Below are 17,026 nucleotides of genomic sequence, written 5' to 3' on the forward strand. Positions count from 1 at the left end.
CCCAGTAATAAGAGTTCTTTACACTCGATTTGATTTTATGTACAACGCCAAAATCAACTCAGGAATTAGATTATTAGCAATTTTTAGTGGGTTATAACAAAAAGATTTTCAAGTGAAGTGAAGTGTATTTTTCATCGTTTCAAACAAAAATTTCTTGCTTTTTAGCTTATATAGTTAACTTTAAGTTTTAGTTAACTTTAATATTTTCAATGAAATCTTGCCTTTAACTGATTTTTCGATAAAAAAATTATATAAGCACGATTACTTAAATCGCTTAACAGTGATTTTTAAGTGATTTTTTCAGAGCGACAGTTGTGAAAACAAAGACGGAGTTTTACGTGGACAAGGGGCAACCTGACAAAACGGTTCTGCAAAGAAAGTTAGTTATTTCATTTTTTCTCACTTCTTGAAAATAATTTTGAACCTTAAGAGATATTTTGTGGCTGCTCTCAATGCAAAATTTGAGAACTGCATAGTTTTTTTGTTTGGATATGTTTAAATTTTCAGCAGTTCAGGTTACAGAGTTCAATAAATATTATTCAGAAATAAGAAATAAGCACATTTTATCAGTTATAATATATATAACAGTTCAAATATTTTATATACATTCCGTGTTCTCAAAGCTCTTTCCAAACTGTTTCAAAAGCCCTTTTGAATTTGCGACACCGCTTACCTCTTTGTGTCATTTTTGAACAGCAGAGACCTACAACGAGGATTATGAAAACACAAATCAAGATAAACAACCTGAAACACAAACAGGCAAGTTATTGACACGAGTTGTTTTGAGTCTTTGTTGTGTCTCGCTTAGTTAGACTCAAATTGAAACATTTCACAGGTTGATCATACGCTTATTAGTTAAAATGTGACAGTTTCACACAGAATTGATGATGTCTTAGATTCTGTATGATGATCAGAAAACCTTATTGTTCATCCTTGACCATCTAACCTGGGAGCTTTTGAAGTATGTTTTGTGCAATTTAGGAAATCTCACGGTTGACAACGATTTGATATAGTTTCTGTCATATGAATTTTTATGACGGATAAAATGTGAACTTTGGTTTCCCAGGATTTCACTTACGTTTCTTCTGTATGTAAGTTTTTGGCGACTTCCCACAGAAAATTTATTCAATGTATTGTGTTCAAGTAAAATTTAAAACTCTTGCAAAAATAGCAAAATTGAAGATTTTTAAAACGTTTATTTTCTAAAAATTTTTCAATACAGTTTTTCATGGATATCATAGTAAGAATTAGTGATTTCATATCTTTTTAAATTATCAAGACATGTCTGAGCCAAATAGAATTTGTTAGGCTATAACTTAAAAGAGGGAACTTGAGGAGAAACTCCAAACGTTCACTACCTCGAAAATGCGACAAGATTCGTTCCTGATGAAACCACAAAGCTCTCAATTTCATACATCGGAGAACGGTAACCGAAATTATGCAGGAGAAGCATCTGAAAGCCTAGCAATTACGTCTCGAAATATTCAATGTATCAGATCATTCACTTCTTGAAATCTCAATAAAAGAAATAGAGTAGTTGAAAAACAAGCCTGGAAAATATTTAGCAGTTAATCATCTTCTTTTAAGACGCCAGCCACTGACTTGATCCGTTAATTAAAATTGGGCTCGAAGCTGCACTTGAGAGACCTAGTTCCTCAGCATGGTTATTCGATTTAGGACGAAATGATATCGCGTCGTAAATTCAAAGCTTTGCTCTCTTGTCAACTTGTTGCATCGGACAAACAACCAAGTAAGGAAAATAGAGGATCAGACCAACCAAAAACGCTCAATACCATTTTGATTAAAGAGGGCAGAAAAAGTGATTATTGAGTCTGGTTGAAAAATACACAAAGATAAAATACACGAACAAAATACCATAATTGATAACCTTGTCAGCAAAAAAAAGAATATATAGTTTTAGAATTTGTCAGTACCTAAAAGCTAAAAGACTTCAGACTTTTTTACACTTTTGATTTGCTTCCGAATGAGGCTTGAAATTATTGCAAACGTGTGTGCGTGTTTTTATGCGAAATGTTATACTGTTTTTGTGGTTTTGTTCTAGAACATTTTTTTAACTTCCCAAGTAATTTTTCACACTTCACTTCTTCATTTTTGAGTAATTTCAATTGCTCTCAATCCGAAATAGAGTTTTTTTTGCTAATGTAGTATCGATTTTTGTTGTTTAGTTATCAAAGCTGTTGAAGCTGGATGGTTAATATGTTTGACTGCTATCCTGACGTTTGCTGGTTCAAGCCGCTAAAAGGTCGGTGTTTTTGCAGCCATAAAGATATCTCAACTAAATCCATAAAATTAAGTGCCCCTTCTAGTCGTTCAAGAGCAATACATCCGACAATTTTAGTTCTGTCTCTACTTACCTAGAATTGATGACCAAAATTGAAACTTCTGGAAAATGAAACGATAAAAATGCACAAATATCTGATAAAATTTATTGGCTCTTGACTTCTAAAACCTACAAAAACATCAGAACTCGTGTTTTTTTTCTATCTAGTGTAATGTCTACAGGATAGGTAAAACGCAAAGAACGATATAGTAATAAAGACAAAAAATGTAGAAATTAACAAAAAAATAAATTGGTTTTGAGAATAAAAGAACAAGGAACTTTTAACCGTGTTTTATTTGAAAACAATTCATGCCAAATTTTTCTAAATACATGCTTTTCCAGATAGTTTCTTCACAAATTGCTAGGTAAACGAAAGAAACACTCAAGTGAACCGTTTTACAGAATATATGCAAACAGAAAGCACCTTTGCTATTTTGAAATTTCTAAACATCAGCTTCTGGCTTTTAAACGGAAATGGCGGATAATGTTGTAAACTAACTCAATATTCCAATCAACATTTATTTCCAAAATCAAGCACAAATTGGTTACCAAATTGGATATAAAACAAAAAACAATTTTTCAATTATGAATTTCGGACGTAAATACGTAAGATCTCTGGCTAGATAAATTTTTTACCTTCGTTTTTTCGAAATAGAATTGAAAAAACTGCGTGTTTTTATCTATTCGTCAACCTTGATCAGCAATTAAGTTCAGTCTTTTTTTGTCTCGGGCGACGGACTTTCGATCTGCAAAGACGATTTTATTTGCCGATGAAAACCCAGTCCCAGTTACTTTCTCTCTTGGCTCACAAAATGTCTCAGACACGGTCTTAATTGCAGTTCACTTGGAATCTTTTTTTCTGTGGTGTCCTAAAAAAATTTTGTCCGAAAAATGGCCTACCACAATTGTTTTTGTGTACATTATGTAGCCAATGTTTTGCAGCTCATTTAGTCTAGTTATGGTATCTACGGTCAATCAAACCGCTTTTTTACACATTCCCCAGCTAAGACCTCATCTCCTGCTTGCACTGCTGTTTCAGAGAACATATCGATACAATAGCGAGATTTGAAACTGTTTATATAGTTGGATATTTTTTCAGCCCTGACAATAAAAGACATATTTTGTTTCACTTTTCTGTCAGTTTGAAATTTTTTTCGCTTTGCCATTGTGAAACATTTACAAATTTGAAATAACAGACTTTTATTCATCAGATTGTTTCAGTGAATTCAATAAAACTTCAAATTAAAGTGATTTTGTGTTCTTTTTGTCTATTTGTAGACTAACTAACAACTCTTTCTGTGTGGATGTGGTTTTTCTGCTTAATAATCAGATTGTTACTGCGTACAACCAGCTATTAACTTTTTACTAAACAAAATCTTTTCATTTATTACAAAACGTAGATTTTATCAAAATTATTGTTAACTTTGTATTTCATAAAAGTTCGAATTGAGTCAAATGAAACAAATTAGAGCTGTCACGGTCTGTTTTCATTTTTTTTTCATTTTATAAGTTGGAGAAATCATTTGAGCAAAATTTGTCTCATTTGAAAAATTGGATAAATATATTAAATTTGACTCATTAATGAGGCGTTTACTAATCACTAAAAATTATCAGGCAATAAATATAACACGGATATTTATCTGGCGTTTATGCTAAAATGAATAACTTATCCATAAACATTTTTAACCAAAAATTAGTGGTTAATGAAGTTTTAAAAACTTATGTTTTGGTTTCCACATACTGATTACTTTTCCTCCACCCCAAAGCAAAAATTCTTTACTTTTGTCACGACAACCAACTAGCCACAACAGGTATCACCCAGTACATATTTTTTCCCATTACACATTTTTGTTTTATTTTTTTTTCATCTGAATTTTATAACGCTCACTTGATATATTTAACGTAGTTTCTGTCGAATTAAATCTGATATAATTTTTAACCTTCCCAGGAATCCAACTCTAAAAGTTAATATTAATGGGTTGAAACCAGCAATTGAATATTTTTGAGAGTCAAACCCTGATTATTCTGAAATCTGAAAATATTCAATTTACACAATGAAAGTAGATTTTTGAAACAATGATAAACTAGATATTTTGAAAATAAAAAATGCTGATGAAATGAGATTCATAAATTGTTGATCTGTTGTATTTATAACCACCGTTATGTTAACCAAGTTAATTGTCAATTAAAATTTCATTGTTTAAAAAAAAATTTTGAAACATAATGAAGGTGATAATAATAACGGCTGTTGTGGTACTTTTGAGGTCCTCGGTTCGAATCAGCTGTCTAAATAACAACAAGATACCTTCATTCGTTTCGACTAGTGGCAGTCATCGCTTGAGTTAAATCAAAGATATTATACCCAATTTTCCAATTACGTCAATTGTCTAAGAAGTTAATTTCACATTCAAGCCCGAGTGATTTGGTATGTTATATAACTTCTCCTCAATCTTCGTAAGTAAACAGATAAGGGTCAACAAAACTTACTGTCTTGGAAAACACTTAAGATGATTTTAAATTTTGCTTTACTTTTACCTTCAAGATTTGTTAAAATTTTGGTGAATAATCTCCGTAGAATTCCTTACCTATCCTATTAACCCGGACCCTAGAGCCGGAATAAACAAGTACTGAACCATCATATTTCAATAATGGATGAAAGATTCATTGTTGATTCAAGTGATTCATGGTAATCCATGATTGTGAACTGCATCATAAAAATAGTCGATACTCCTAATACTTTCATGTGCTTTTTTAATTAGTCATAATTTTGATTAATTATTTTATCAACTGCCAATCGATATCTTCCAAGACCCAGTTGATGCCAATTTTTCAATCTGTTCAGTTTAAAAACAGACATACATTCATAATGTCCTTGGTAAATACAGAATTGGTGTTCATTATATTCATATTATGTTCAGAAATGTACACTGAATTTTTGATGAAAGGGCGAATAAGTGTAATGGTCGAAACTTTGGTCATATAAAAAATCATAGTGAAATTTTATGACTCAGTACTGAAATATTATGGGACTCTGATCCGTGTATGAAATATACAGTTGTAAAAGCGAATAATTGTTCGGATTGTCGCCTCTGCTCTGACAAAGCTCTTTTGTACTATATTCAATTTTATGGTGAACAGACAAAACAGTCCCGGACAGAAAAGTCCCAAATAGTAAAATATTCCCAGACAAATTAGTCCGAATTAAATCAATTAACAAAGAAACATGTTAACATCAATTAACAAAGAAACCCCCTTAAGTTATTGATATGATTATATCTTTTTGAACAAATACTAAGCTGATTACAACAAAATTTCAGCCAAATAATGTATTTTGAAAAAAGTTTGTGGCTTTGTCCTAATTCATATCAACTAAAAACAATGCATTCAGAAGCTAAACTCACAAAACTCACTGATTATGTTTGTCAATTGTTTTTAGATTCTATTTACAATTGTTTCGATGTTTAAATTGGGAATTTTTTGTTTAGGACTGTTTTGTCTGTTTTCTTGGACTGTTTTGTCCGGAAATATTTTGCATTTTGGTATTGTTTTGTCTGGGACTGCTTTGTCCTGGCACGCAATATTATTAATATTATTGTTTTTAAACGCTGACCACTGAGCATTTTAGTTGAAGTTACTTTCTTACAAACAATTAAGATGATAAAGAAAATTAAAGTGTCATCAAATTTTCAAAAGAATTCGAAGCTTCAATTAAATTGTGAGCAAAATGCGGATTTTTTCTCGGACATTTTTTTCTTACGTTTAACAAAAAATCCGAAACCGAAAATAATGCATTCAACCTTATAACAGTCACGTGCAAATTTTAAAATGCCTAAAATCTGCAGTGCCAGAAGTCAAAATGCCAGAAGTTGATACTTAGCCAGAAGTTGAATTTCGTTGACTTTCGTCATTTTAAAACGTGCGCGTTTCGTGTTTTAAGCATGGTTAAGTGACTTCGAGATTCTGACTCAATATCTCGAACCGCTTTGCGGTTCACGATAAACGCCAGAAGTGCTCAGTGACTTCAAGCAGAGTCACTTTAACCATTACTTCAAAGCCGACGGTACAAAATTTTCCTTAATCAAAATTCAATACATTACCGGAGCCTTCGTGCATTTTGTCGCTGTTTCGTTTTTTTTATACAAGTAGGATTTCATTCGCGGGTCTACTGGGCTGAAAGTTACAACAGCAAAAAGTACCTTTCCCTTCTGTGAACTCTTCATTGTAAAATGAAGATGACCCATGTTCTCGATGGTTCTCAATTTTCTCAGAACCGTTTAATGATTTAATTCTTGATAAGGCATTTTTTGGTTTCGCAGTAGATGCAGTAGAACATCTCTTTGTAACACTTTGATGAAAAACCATACTTTTAAAAACACATGCAACAGTCTCGCAAGTTTATTCAAGATTAATGCTAAAACTTTTATCACGAAATTGCAAGTTTGGTTTCAGTACCGTGTGAACAGAAAATCATTACCAAAAAGTGTGCAGAAATTTTGTGAGAACTTAGAATTTCTCGTACCACCTATCGATATGAATTATTAAGTGAAATAATAAATTATATGCCCTCTATAATTGTGCACAAAGTCTACGCGTGAATGCCAAATTAAAAAGAAATTCCAATTTCCTAGAAAATTTCCCCAAATTTTCGCATACTTAAGCTAAGTTTAGGCCGGCTATTTATCTTTCTTAGAAGCGTAGCAAATGCTATAAAAATGTCGCAATTAATTATTTAAGTCGCAATTTATTTACATGTATCTATCGTAAAGTAAAAAAAACTTTATTTTTTAAAAGACCTAAGTCATTATCGGTACGTAAATTTTGTGGCAAATTTCAAATATGTGTATTTTAATGGTTATTTAAATTGGGGCAGAGAAAATGGGAATGGGTGCAGTTGAGGGCGGGGGGGGGGGGGGGGGTGTGTTTTAACTTTGGATACTTTCACTTGTCAATTGTCAACTATTTATTATTTTAACAAAGCAATCTTCTGGTTAAATTAAAACTCTTTCAGCCAGAATTTAACATGATTGAATTAGTTATGACAGCCACGGCTGGCTTTATTTGTAATAAAATTTTATGATATTCAAATACGATATACTACCTTTAGAAACTTAAGTTATTATGTGACTAACTAGTTTCTGGCGCCGAGTTTAAGCTAGCGCTCTGTGAAACCAGCTAAAGAAAAACACGTAAAGTTTGGCTTAACTCGAGTCAATTCTCAAAACGTGAAGCTTTTCTCAGGTGTTTATAAAGAAGTTGGAAAGACCCACTAGAGAATATTTGATTGCTTTCAATTCTTTCAGCGTCTGCTATGAACAAACTTCTTTAGAGCGCTTAAAATACAATTTGAACCATAGTTAAAAGCATTTTCTTCTTCTATTATACTGTGCCGTGTATAAAACAAAACTGCAGTTGCTTAAAATACAAAGCTTTATATATGAAAAGAGATAAATTTTAAGCATAAACTTTACAGACATTTACGACACCGATTTGCTAGTTTTGCATTATTCAAACTTCACTTTAGCTTTCGCAAAACTTGACATAACTCTTCTTTAAATTTCACTAAATTTCGCGACTGGATTTTCAAAGATTCAAGCTTTGCTTACCCCTGTTTTCCATAAGTTTTCCTTACCCCCGTTGAGCTATCCATGGATATTTTTAATCCCGATTCTGGACAAGTTCCCCGCTTTTGGTGTTCCTTATTGATCCTATCGAAAATCTTCACAATTTCTGTAAATCTTCGAAGCAGATTATTCGATCAGTACCTATGAGTCCATTCCCGTGTGATTCGATTTGAGTTTATGAACAAATTGAAACCATACTTTTGAACCTTATGCGAACTTTTGAGCAGATTTGCGGAAAGTATGAAGTTTGAGAATCGTTTGGTTTTAACTGGTTTAGTAATTAGTTATTACTCGTTGATTTTGTTAGTAGCTGCCCTGGATGATAATAACTCGGGTCGAGATCGAGGTTTGTATTGGATGCTAGTTTTCATACAAAAATTTCATCGATAATTTGTACCCTTAAATCATGCTGAACAAACATCCGATTTCTCAAAAATGTCCTTTGAAAATTGATTAATTATTTTTTTTAGATAATGGTGTTCTATAAATTTTAATTGTATAAATTGTAAGTATAAATTGAAGGTCATGGATGAGTAATTGACTCCGTATCCTATCGGAGGTGCATAGGCGAAATTTCTCAGATGATAAAATTGATCAACAGATTGATGAGATATCTTTACGAAACAAATTTTGCAATTCAAATGGATTTCTCTGGTACTTGCAAAACTAAAATCTTGCAACGGATGAAGAATTTTTTGTATATATTGAATAAGACCATTTGAGTTATAGATCTTTATAATAGAAAACGAATCAAATTAATTAGGCAGTAAGTAATGCTTGCTTCAGTTTCATGGGTCAATGTGAAACTCAGAAAGTCTGAAAATGTTTCAAACAGATTTTCTAGGCCAACGCAGGTTTAATATATTTTTGTTAATGTAAGGCCGAGTTGTTAAAAATTAATTTTACTATTCGGTAGAATTTTTAATAGCTGCCCTGGATGATAAAAAATTCAACCGAGCAAACGGTTTGTACTTCATTTCAGAATACTAGGGTCTTCTGCACGTTAAGACTCCTCTTAGGAAGATTTGCTACTTTTACAATTAAAAATTTCATCAATTCCTCATTATTTCGTTAATCCCAATTGAATACATATAAGGTGTATTGTCTAAGAAATCCGGTATCGGTATCCGAGGTTTAGGCCTCGACTTTTTTTTGGGTAAAAAATGTAGGTGATGACGGCCTTTGTTGTGTAAAATTACGCAATCGAGCTTCCAACTTAAAGTCAACGAAAAATTTACTTATGGTTTGAGCATAAGTCTTTTCATAGGCATTTTTTGTCAAGCAAGGTTTTTTCACTTTAATCAAGCTTATGCAATTGCATCGAGAAAACGTCACGTAAAAGTTTGCATTGGCCAAGCGAACGTCATTTCTTAAGTCTGCTATTTGCAAATATAGAGAAAAAACTGTTTCTTTTTTGCTGATGAAATTAATGAGGCAGCAACAGAGCAATACTAAACAGCATTGCACCTCTGCAGTCCAACTTAAAACACAGTTTGAAAACTGTCAGAACAGTTAAAAAATTTTGCAGTTCTTGATATAAAGCATTTTTTGTATCTGGAATATATTGTCATACTGTTTGATTGAATAAAACTATATAGCTGCATTATATGGTCTTCTTTCTTTTAGCCATAAAAAATATGGCGTTACCAAGTTGTTTCCCTTCCAAAAATATGTTTTTCATTTTTTGAGACATGGCAGATTTTTGATAGATTACTATTTTTTCTGAGTTGAAAACACGAACATATCTTGCGAAGAAAAATTGTTTCGAACTTTTTTAACCATAACTCTAATTTTTCGTATAGTTTGCTACATTTTTATATGTTTGCTAGAGCTTTGTAGCCTTTTAATTCCATTCTCTCTCTCCATGTAAATTTGGCATTAAAAGTTTATGAAGCTTTGAAGTTTACGTTTTCTGGTTGAAAAGAAATTGTTGCTTTCTCGTAAGGTTTTTCTCAGAAGGAAAAAGACAACCATTAATATTATCGCGAAAAACACATATGGGGGTGACAATGCGGTGTTTAAGCGTACGTGGTTATGTTTTTAATTTTAACATGAGTGCCGAGACATTTTTCCTTGATACTCAATAAACAGAAGAAATAAAAATTGGCAAGAAAGTAGCAATCAATTTTTTTGAGCAGCAAATGAAATTTAGAGCACTTTCAGCTCATTTTTTGCTCATGCTTGTCATGACTGGCTGAGTAAAGAACAGCACTCTTTTGATTTTCAGATCAAATTTCATTTTCAATGTTTGATTTGGTAGACATGGATGGTTTTCAAAAACAGATAACGTTGGACAATAAGCGACTGTTCTCCACGATTGACTTGGTTTTTTGGCAACAACAATTCTTTCTCTGAGACCAAAATATATTTGGGGAAGTATGGTATTAAGTGCAAATTACCATTAATCAGCAGTTCTCAAACCAATTGGATGCAGAGTTATTTTTTAAAGATATTTTTCACTCTATTTTTTAAACTAACGGATTGTTAGTAGTTAAATAATTTTGAGATGCTCAAAAACAGTTTGAAGCACAATTTTTTGGCTAGTGCTCTAATTGTCAAAATTGAGCCGAGAGGTTTTTATTAGATATTGTTATGTTCGATATGTATTGGCAATTTTGTAGCAAGCAAAGATGGCATTTTTGATAATTGTTCTGCTTGCTTTAATTTGTCCCGGTTTCTGTTTACTTTTGAAATACCATTCAAAATCTTATTTTCCTTTAATTTTGAAGATCCGCAGTTGAGGTGCTTAGAATTTCGTCTTTTTTATTAGCAGAGATTTCATATAAGATCACTCAATGTCGTATTAATCACCTCAGCGGAAAAAAACTTCGGAATCATAAATTTTTCATTTGGAAATAAATATCTTTTCCTTTACATAAGCTTGTTTTGCTTTTCACGTCCTTTGTTTGCCATGTTGTCAGTGCTAGTTAGTTAACCAGTTATAACTTAAGTTATTATTAATTGCTAACTAATGTTTAGTGTCGGCCGCAGATTACCTGGCTACAAACCCCCAAATTAGACAGTGCTGTGCGTGTGGAAGGGCTAATTACAGAATCAACTTCGTAGCAACCTGGGATCAGAAGAGGGATATCAACGGGAAAACTCCATTCGGTTAGTTAAGATCAGTAGTCCCATTTTGAGGTTTCAGGGCAAATTTCCCTTTTTTTTCCTTTTAAAAGGTTTTCCGTGAGACTAATGTAAGGCTAAAAGTACCTCAAAGTACTCAAAAATAAGTGGGGTCACATTAGACCACACCTGTGGTCAAATAATTTGTAATCTTGGAAAAGATCGCAAGATTTTGAAACCCTCTTGCAAGATTTTGAACTAAAATAATCATTTTTTGCCTGGTCACCTGGCTGCCCGATACAGATATGTGGTACGTTAAATAAAAGATTTAGGCATAATTAGAATATAAAATTATTAAGATCAATAAACGGAACTTTCTGACTACAAAATTTGCCCTGTGCAGCTTAAATTTGCACGAAACTTGCTGAACAAAAGTGAAGAATGTCCACTATTTAAATAAAAACGTTGCAAAAATGAAACTTGAAATATCTAGATTGGGTATTGTTAAGATTCTTGGTGAGTAAACATCAAGATGTGTACAAACACACAACTTTTTGTATCAAGAAATTTGGTACTTCATCAAGGTCTTGACGCGAATTTTCCAGCTTAATCACGAAAAGTTTCTAATAAAAAATCTTGATCAGATATTTCATGTTTTGGCAAGAAATTGATCTTTCCAAAATTCTACTAATATAACTGTCTGAAATAAAAAATAAGAGAATTCGAAAATTTTAAATTTTTCATTTGATTGCGTTCTCCTTTGGTCACCCGGATTTGAGTTGCAGAGCATTTCAGCGCTGAACCAGCACATTTCAAGTGTAAAAACTTAATTCAGTTCTGAAACATTAAATCTCTAGAATATTTTAAGCTTCTTTATGTTCAGTTCTTAATAATTATGATTATTTTGAGGTAATGGAGTTAGCCCAAACTTATCCTGTACAGTCTGAAAATTACTCATAGCCCAAAATTAAGTCTGAGCTGAGTAATGTCATACTTTTGTAGTTTATAGCCGGTAATTACTATAGTAGTATACACACTATTTATATATAAGCTAGTTTGTAGACAATTACAACAAAACCCACTTAGCTTAGTGGTTACGACTTGCTACGCAAATTAAAGGTTAGAAGTGCCCACGCGTAAGTTCCGATCGCATATTATTTTTCGAGCATAATATTTTTCGTGCAGTAAATTTTACTCAAAATCAAGGCTTGCCAGTGTATATTGGGACATGAACAAAGTACTGGTCATCCTAAAAAATCTCTACACTGATTCAGCGCTGATTTACTCTGCCACCAACCGCTGGGCATATTTTTTTTGTCAAATGTGAGTTTTTGAGTTAGATTTTAAGCATCATATCGATGACTGAGCTTTATTGGAATTCTTTAAGAGCTATTTCCCATTTTTTCATTGGCTTATTATCATGAGCGTGAAAATCTCAACTTTGTTTTTGAATCAGGACAAAATCCCACAAAAAACTAAGTTTTGGTTTTACTTGCCAGCATAAATAGCCGCCTTTTCTTCTGATGAGCTTAGTGAAGTAGCACCATGTGGTTGCAGCTACCCGCCCTTTGTTTGCCTGTAACTAAGATGCGCTTTCACCTGCACGCGTTGTCCTCTACATGACCCTACCCTTAACTATGTTTACCCCGCACTGATTCGAGGACGACTAAGGCGGGCAACTTAAACAGAGATTTTTTTGTGTCTGTACAGTGAGAAAATGCAGTGTAGGTTTAGAATCAATGTGATTGAACGTGGATCCTCATGAACAGATTAAAATCGGGAAAATCAGGGTGATAATCTTGAGAATCTTTTAAAAATTTCGAAATTTCGTCATGTAGAGTACACAAATTGAGTTAAAGAGCGAGAATTGATATAATTTCCACAAACCACACGCCGTAGTTGTGTACATCGTACATGTGTGCATGGTAGCTGTGTGCGTTTTAGCTGCGTACATCGTAGCTCTTTTAAATCGTAACGCATTGATTTATAAACCCGTTTCCTAATAGCACAATACAAATAGTGCAAATTGTGACCTTTATTTCATTTTGCTTCTGGTGTTTGATTCCAGATTTGAGATGGAGAAAATCAATCAGTGCTAACAAAGGTAATTGAGACCATTTTAAAATTTTTTGTCTACTCGAATACAAGAACTATATTCTTAAAATACCCCAAAATATTGTGGATAAAAAAATCCATTCCAAAAAAGGCGTACAAGCATGAAAAGCAGTTTTGTGTGCAGTTCAACATAACAAGTTTTTGCATCGTGACTTGATTGTTTGTGGAGGGTGAAATTTTGGGTGAGTTCAACACGTGGATGTTAGGTCAGAGGCACCAAAGGGCAGGTGCCAGGATGACAGACGTGTGGACGAAAACGTGAACAGCCACGTGTTGAACTGACCCCAAAGTTCACACTCTGGAAACAATGTTCTGGTTGTGATGTAAGACCTTGTCATTAGGAACCGCACACAAAAATTTTTCGGCTTGCTTGTACGTTTTTTTGGAAAAAAGGAAAGTTGTATTTATCCAACAGGTTTTTGTGGGTATAAAGAATACAATTCTTGTAATCGCTAAGATAAAAAACTAAAAGTTTGTCTCAATAAACTTTTCTAGGATTGACTGTTTTTCTCCATCTCAATTCTGAAATTACACACCAGAAGCAAAAATCAATAAAGGATACGGTGACGTTTTAACAAATAGACGTACCAGAATGTAGAAATTTCAAAAAATGTGATTGGTTGAGAAATTTAAAAAACTGTACCTTTATGCATTCAATGAGCCTTAATTGGACATGGCCTATGATAGATTATGTTTTTACCACATCTGACCATACCTCAGTGGCCCGTGGGACTTGATATGAATCTATCACAACCAAACGTGAGACCAGTTCCCCAAAAAAAAAACATAATTTTTCGACTTCGGCTTATTGCGATTTCTAAGCAGTTTTACGTTAACACGCATATCCTATTTTGAAACATGGAGAATCTGTTGAGCAATCGCCCAATCAGAGAAAAATTTTCCTATTTTCTCAATTGTGATCGGCCAGCAGTAAAATTTCTATATTTTGGTACGTCTACCATTTTCACTAGCGCCGAATGACACAATTTCTAATGGGCTATTATATTAGGAAACGTGTTGATAAATCAATGTGTTACGACGTTAAAAAAACTACAATACATACAGCTACGATGTACACAGCTAGGATACTCACAGCTAGGATGGAGTCAGCTACAATGTACTCAGCTACGATGTACATAGCTACGGCGTGTGGTTTGTTGAAGTTATATCAATTTTCGCTCTTTAGCTCAATTTATGTGCTCTACATGACAGATTTTCGAAGTTTTCAAAATCTGCTTGTATTCTGATCTGTTCTTGAGGATCCACGCTTAGACACATTGATTGCACACACTGCATTTTCTCACTCAGCAGACACAAACAAGCTTGTGTATAAGTGGCTATGTCGCTTTAGTCGTCCTAGGGTCAGTACCATGTCAGACTAGCTAAGTGTAGAGTCATGTAATGGTTAGTTTGCTCGTTAATTTGACGACTTTGTTAAGTGATAACGATCTATTCCGGGTTGCTCATCATACAAATTTCTTAGTATTCATACTAGGTCATATATGATTCTTAGTGATCATACTAAGTCATATATGATTTGTATGAAATCTTGCTAGTCATACAAGGATCATATATGATTTCCTAGTAATCATTCAGGGACCATACAAAAATTTTCAAAGCCTAAGAACTGTTTAAATTTCATTTTCTATCGAGGTTGAAAAAATTTTATGGAAATCATACAAGGTCATATATGACACATAAAACGCTGACTGGTGCGACAAATTCCCGTATACGGTAGTCAGAGGACATGTCAAATGAATTTATTGCATTTGCAATCCACAATTGATTCTTTGCATGCACTAAAAGAATAACTTTGCAATTTGGACATATTCACAAAACGATTTTGAGGTTATATAATAAAAAATGTTTTCTATGCTTCTTATAAATGAGCATTTATAGTATTAACTGGCTTCAGATAGTATTAGATCTTTAGTTATATATTTGGACTTATTCTTTTATTTAGTGCCCAACTTTGCAAATCAAATGATATTGTAGGTTAGGGTCTTTTTGCGGATCACAAAATGATGCCGGCGAATCTCAAAGGTGATGCCTAACCGAATAAAATAAAAAAAAAACATAATGGAAAATGAATCATGAAAAATAGATATATGATTCTTTGTAATCATACTAGGATCTTATATGATTTCTTAGCAGTCATACCAGGATCGTACTAGGAAATACGTTATGATTTGTATCACATCATATATGACCCTTATATGACTACTAAGAAGTGGCGATACGGGATGAAACGAATACTTTCGCTACTTTTGCTACCAATATTTTCGCTACCATTTTTTGTTAGAATGCTAGCACAGACGAATACTTTTCCTCGCAGAAGCAGAATTTTGTGAACGACCAATTTTGAGATGCAAGAAATCATAATTTTTAACTTATAGAAGTTTTGCATGGTAAAAGAGACGGTTCCAAGCATAATTATTCGTTACACAACGAGAGTACCTAGATAATGACGGTAAAGTTTTTTCGAGTGTGCGTAGCTTTAAATATATCTTCGATCTACCATTTAAGGTATAATTCGTCTTATTTTCCAAAAAAATTCCTCAAAAACTGATGGATGATTCTTTTGAGAAACAATTTATAAATATAGTAACGAAAAGTATTGGTTCAAAAGTCACTTGTTTCTTTTGATCTATTGATCCGATAACAATTAAGCGCTATTAATTGTATAATAATTGGAAATTAGCTACAAACTTTGTGAAATTTAGTTAAGCACACTGTAGTCTTTTGTCACCTGAAGTTTGTTAAATTATAGAACAAAATTTGTCACTAATTCCCTTTTTTGAACGCAACTCATTTTCACTTTTTGTGGAACCCTTATATTTTTAGAAACTACGCAACAAAGTCGGCCAGTTTAAATTGAGATTTAGCTTTGCTTCATAAGAGTTGCTTTACTTTCCGTAAATCTAGCTTTCGAAATGCTAGTCTCTGAAACTTAAGTTCTTGTTCAAAAATTAAATTTTGCTCAAGCTCAATTTACTACATCTGCATCAAAACGAACACATTCAGCCCAATTATATAAACCAGACATATTATAAACCAACCATAAATAGAAAAGGAAACTTTTCGCTAAATATAGAACGTTTGGTCAATCTGCAACTAAATACTGGAATAAAACTTCACAGTCGGAGTTTTTTTGAGTTAAAACTACTGAATTTGCGTGAAATTTGTTTAATCTTTGCACGCTATTGGAACAAATGGAAATTATGCGCATACTCTTTGAAGTTGTAATGTAAATTCACGTTGGATTAAGACAAAATCACTGCTGTGAAAGAAAACAGCGGGCTAGCAATCCGTGATTTAGAGAAATTAAGTTTCATTTTAAAAACTACTACGAAGTAAAATGCGCGGTTTCAAAAGCAATTTTTTGCCTGATTATGCCTCCTCTGAAAAATAAATGCCAAAAAAGTCCATTTTGTCGTGTTAAAGGATTTCTCAATGGGCCTATGGTTTTATTTATTGTACTGGTTCTCCTAAGCTAATCGCCTTGTCCAAAATCTGCCTTAAATAAAAAACAATTAAGAATAGGAGTGTCGAAGTATAGCACGTTAAATAATCGCACGTTTTGCGGTTCAAGTGAAAGTTTAAATAAATTCTAATTTTGAATACCGTAAAGTTAAATTTTATTCAAAGTTTTACAAGAATCGCTAAACGTGCTATTTTGTAGCTGTAAGCATGACCAAAAACTACTGTTTTTTAACTCAAAGAAGTTTAAATTGATCCAGGAAATGTTCACAGCACAAAATTTAAGATGGAAATCTATCTGTTTAATTGCATTATTTGTTTAAATAATGAGAAAATGTGGATTTTAGTTAGTATTCGTCCCAAATTAAGCAAACTTTTAGTATATTAATTTTAGAAAGTTTTA

General features: G+C 32.9%; 2 protein-coding genes across 2 annotated transcripts in view; one reads left to right on the forward strand and one right to left on the reverse strand.

Moving 5' to 3' along the window:
* Positions 1–17,026, reverse strand: part of LOC142352140 (large ribosomal subunit protein uL22m-like) — a 350,565-nt gene that overhangs the window by 270,952 nt on the left and 62,587 nt on the right. The window lies entirely within an intron of this gene.
* Positions 1–17,026, forward strand: part of LOC142351516 (spondin-1-like) — a 74,912-nt gene that overhangs the window by 30,434 nt on the left and 27,452 nt on the right. The window contains 5 exon segments of the mRNA XM_075403578.1: positions 305–347; positions 349–379; positions 697–759; positions 8,270–8,308; positions 10,942–11,073. Of these exon segments, the coding sequence (XP_075259693.1) occupies positions 305–347; positions 349–379; positions 697–759; positions 8,270–8,308; positions 10,942–11,073 (308 nt within the window).

The sequence above is a fragment of the Convolutriloba macropyga genome, chromosome 13 (genome assembly GCF_964194025.1).
Source record: "Convolutriloba macropyga chromosome 13, txConMacr16.3, whole genome shotgun sequence".
NCBI classification, from domain to species: Eukaryota; Metazoa; Xenacoelomorpha; order Acoela; family Convolutidae; genus Convolutriloba; species Convolutriloba macropyga.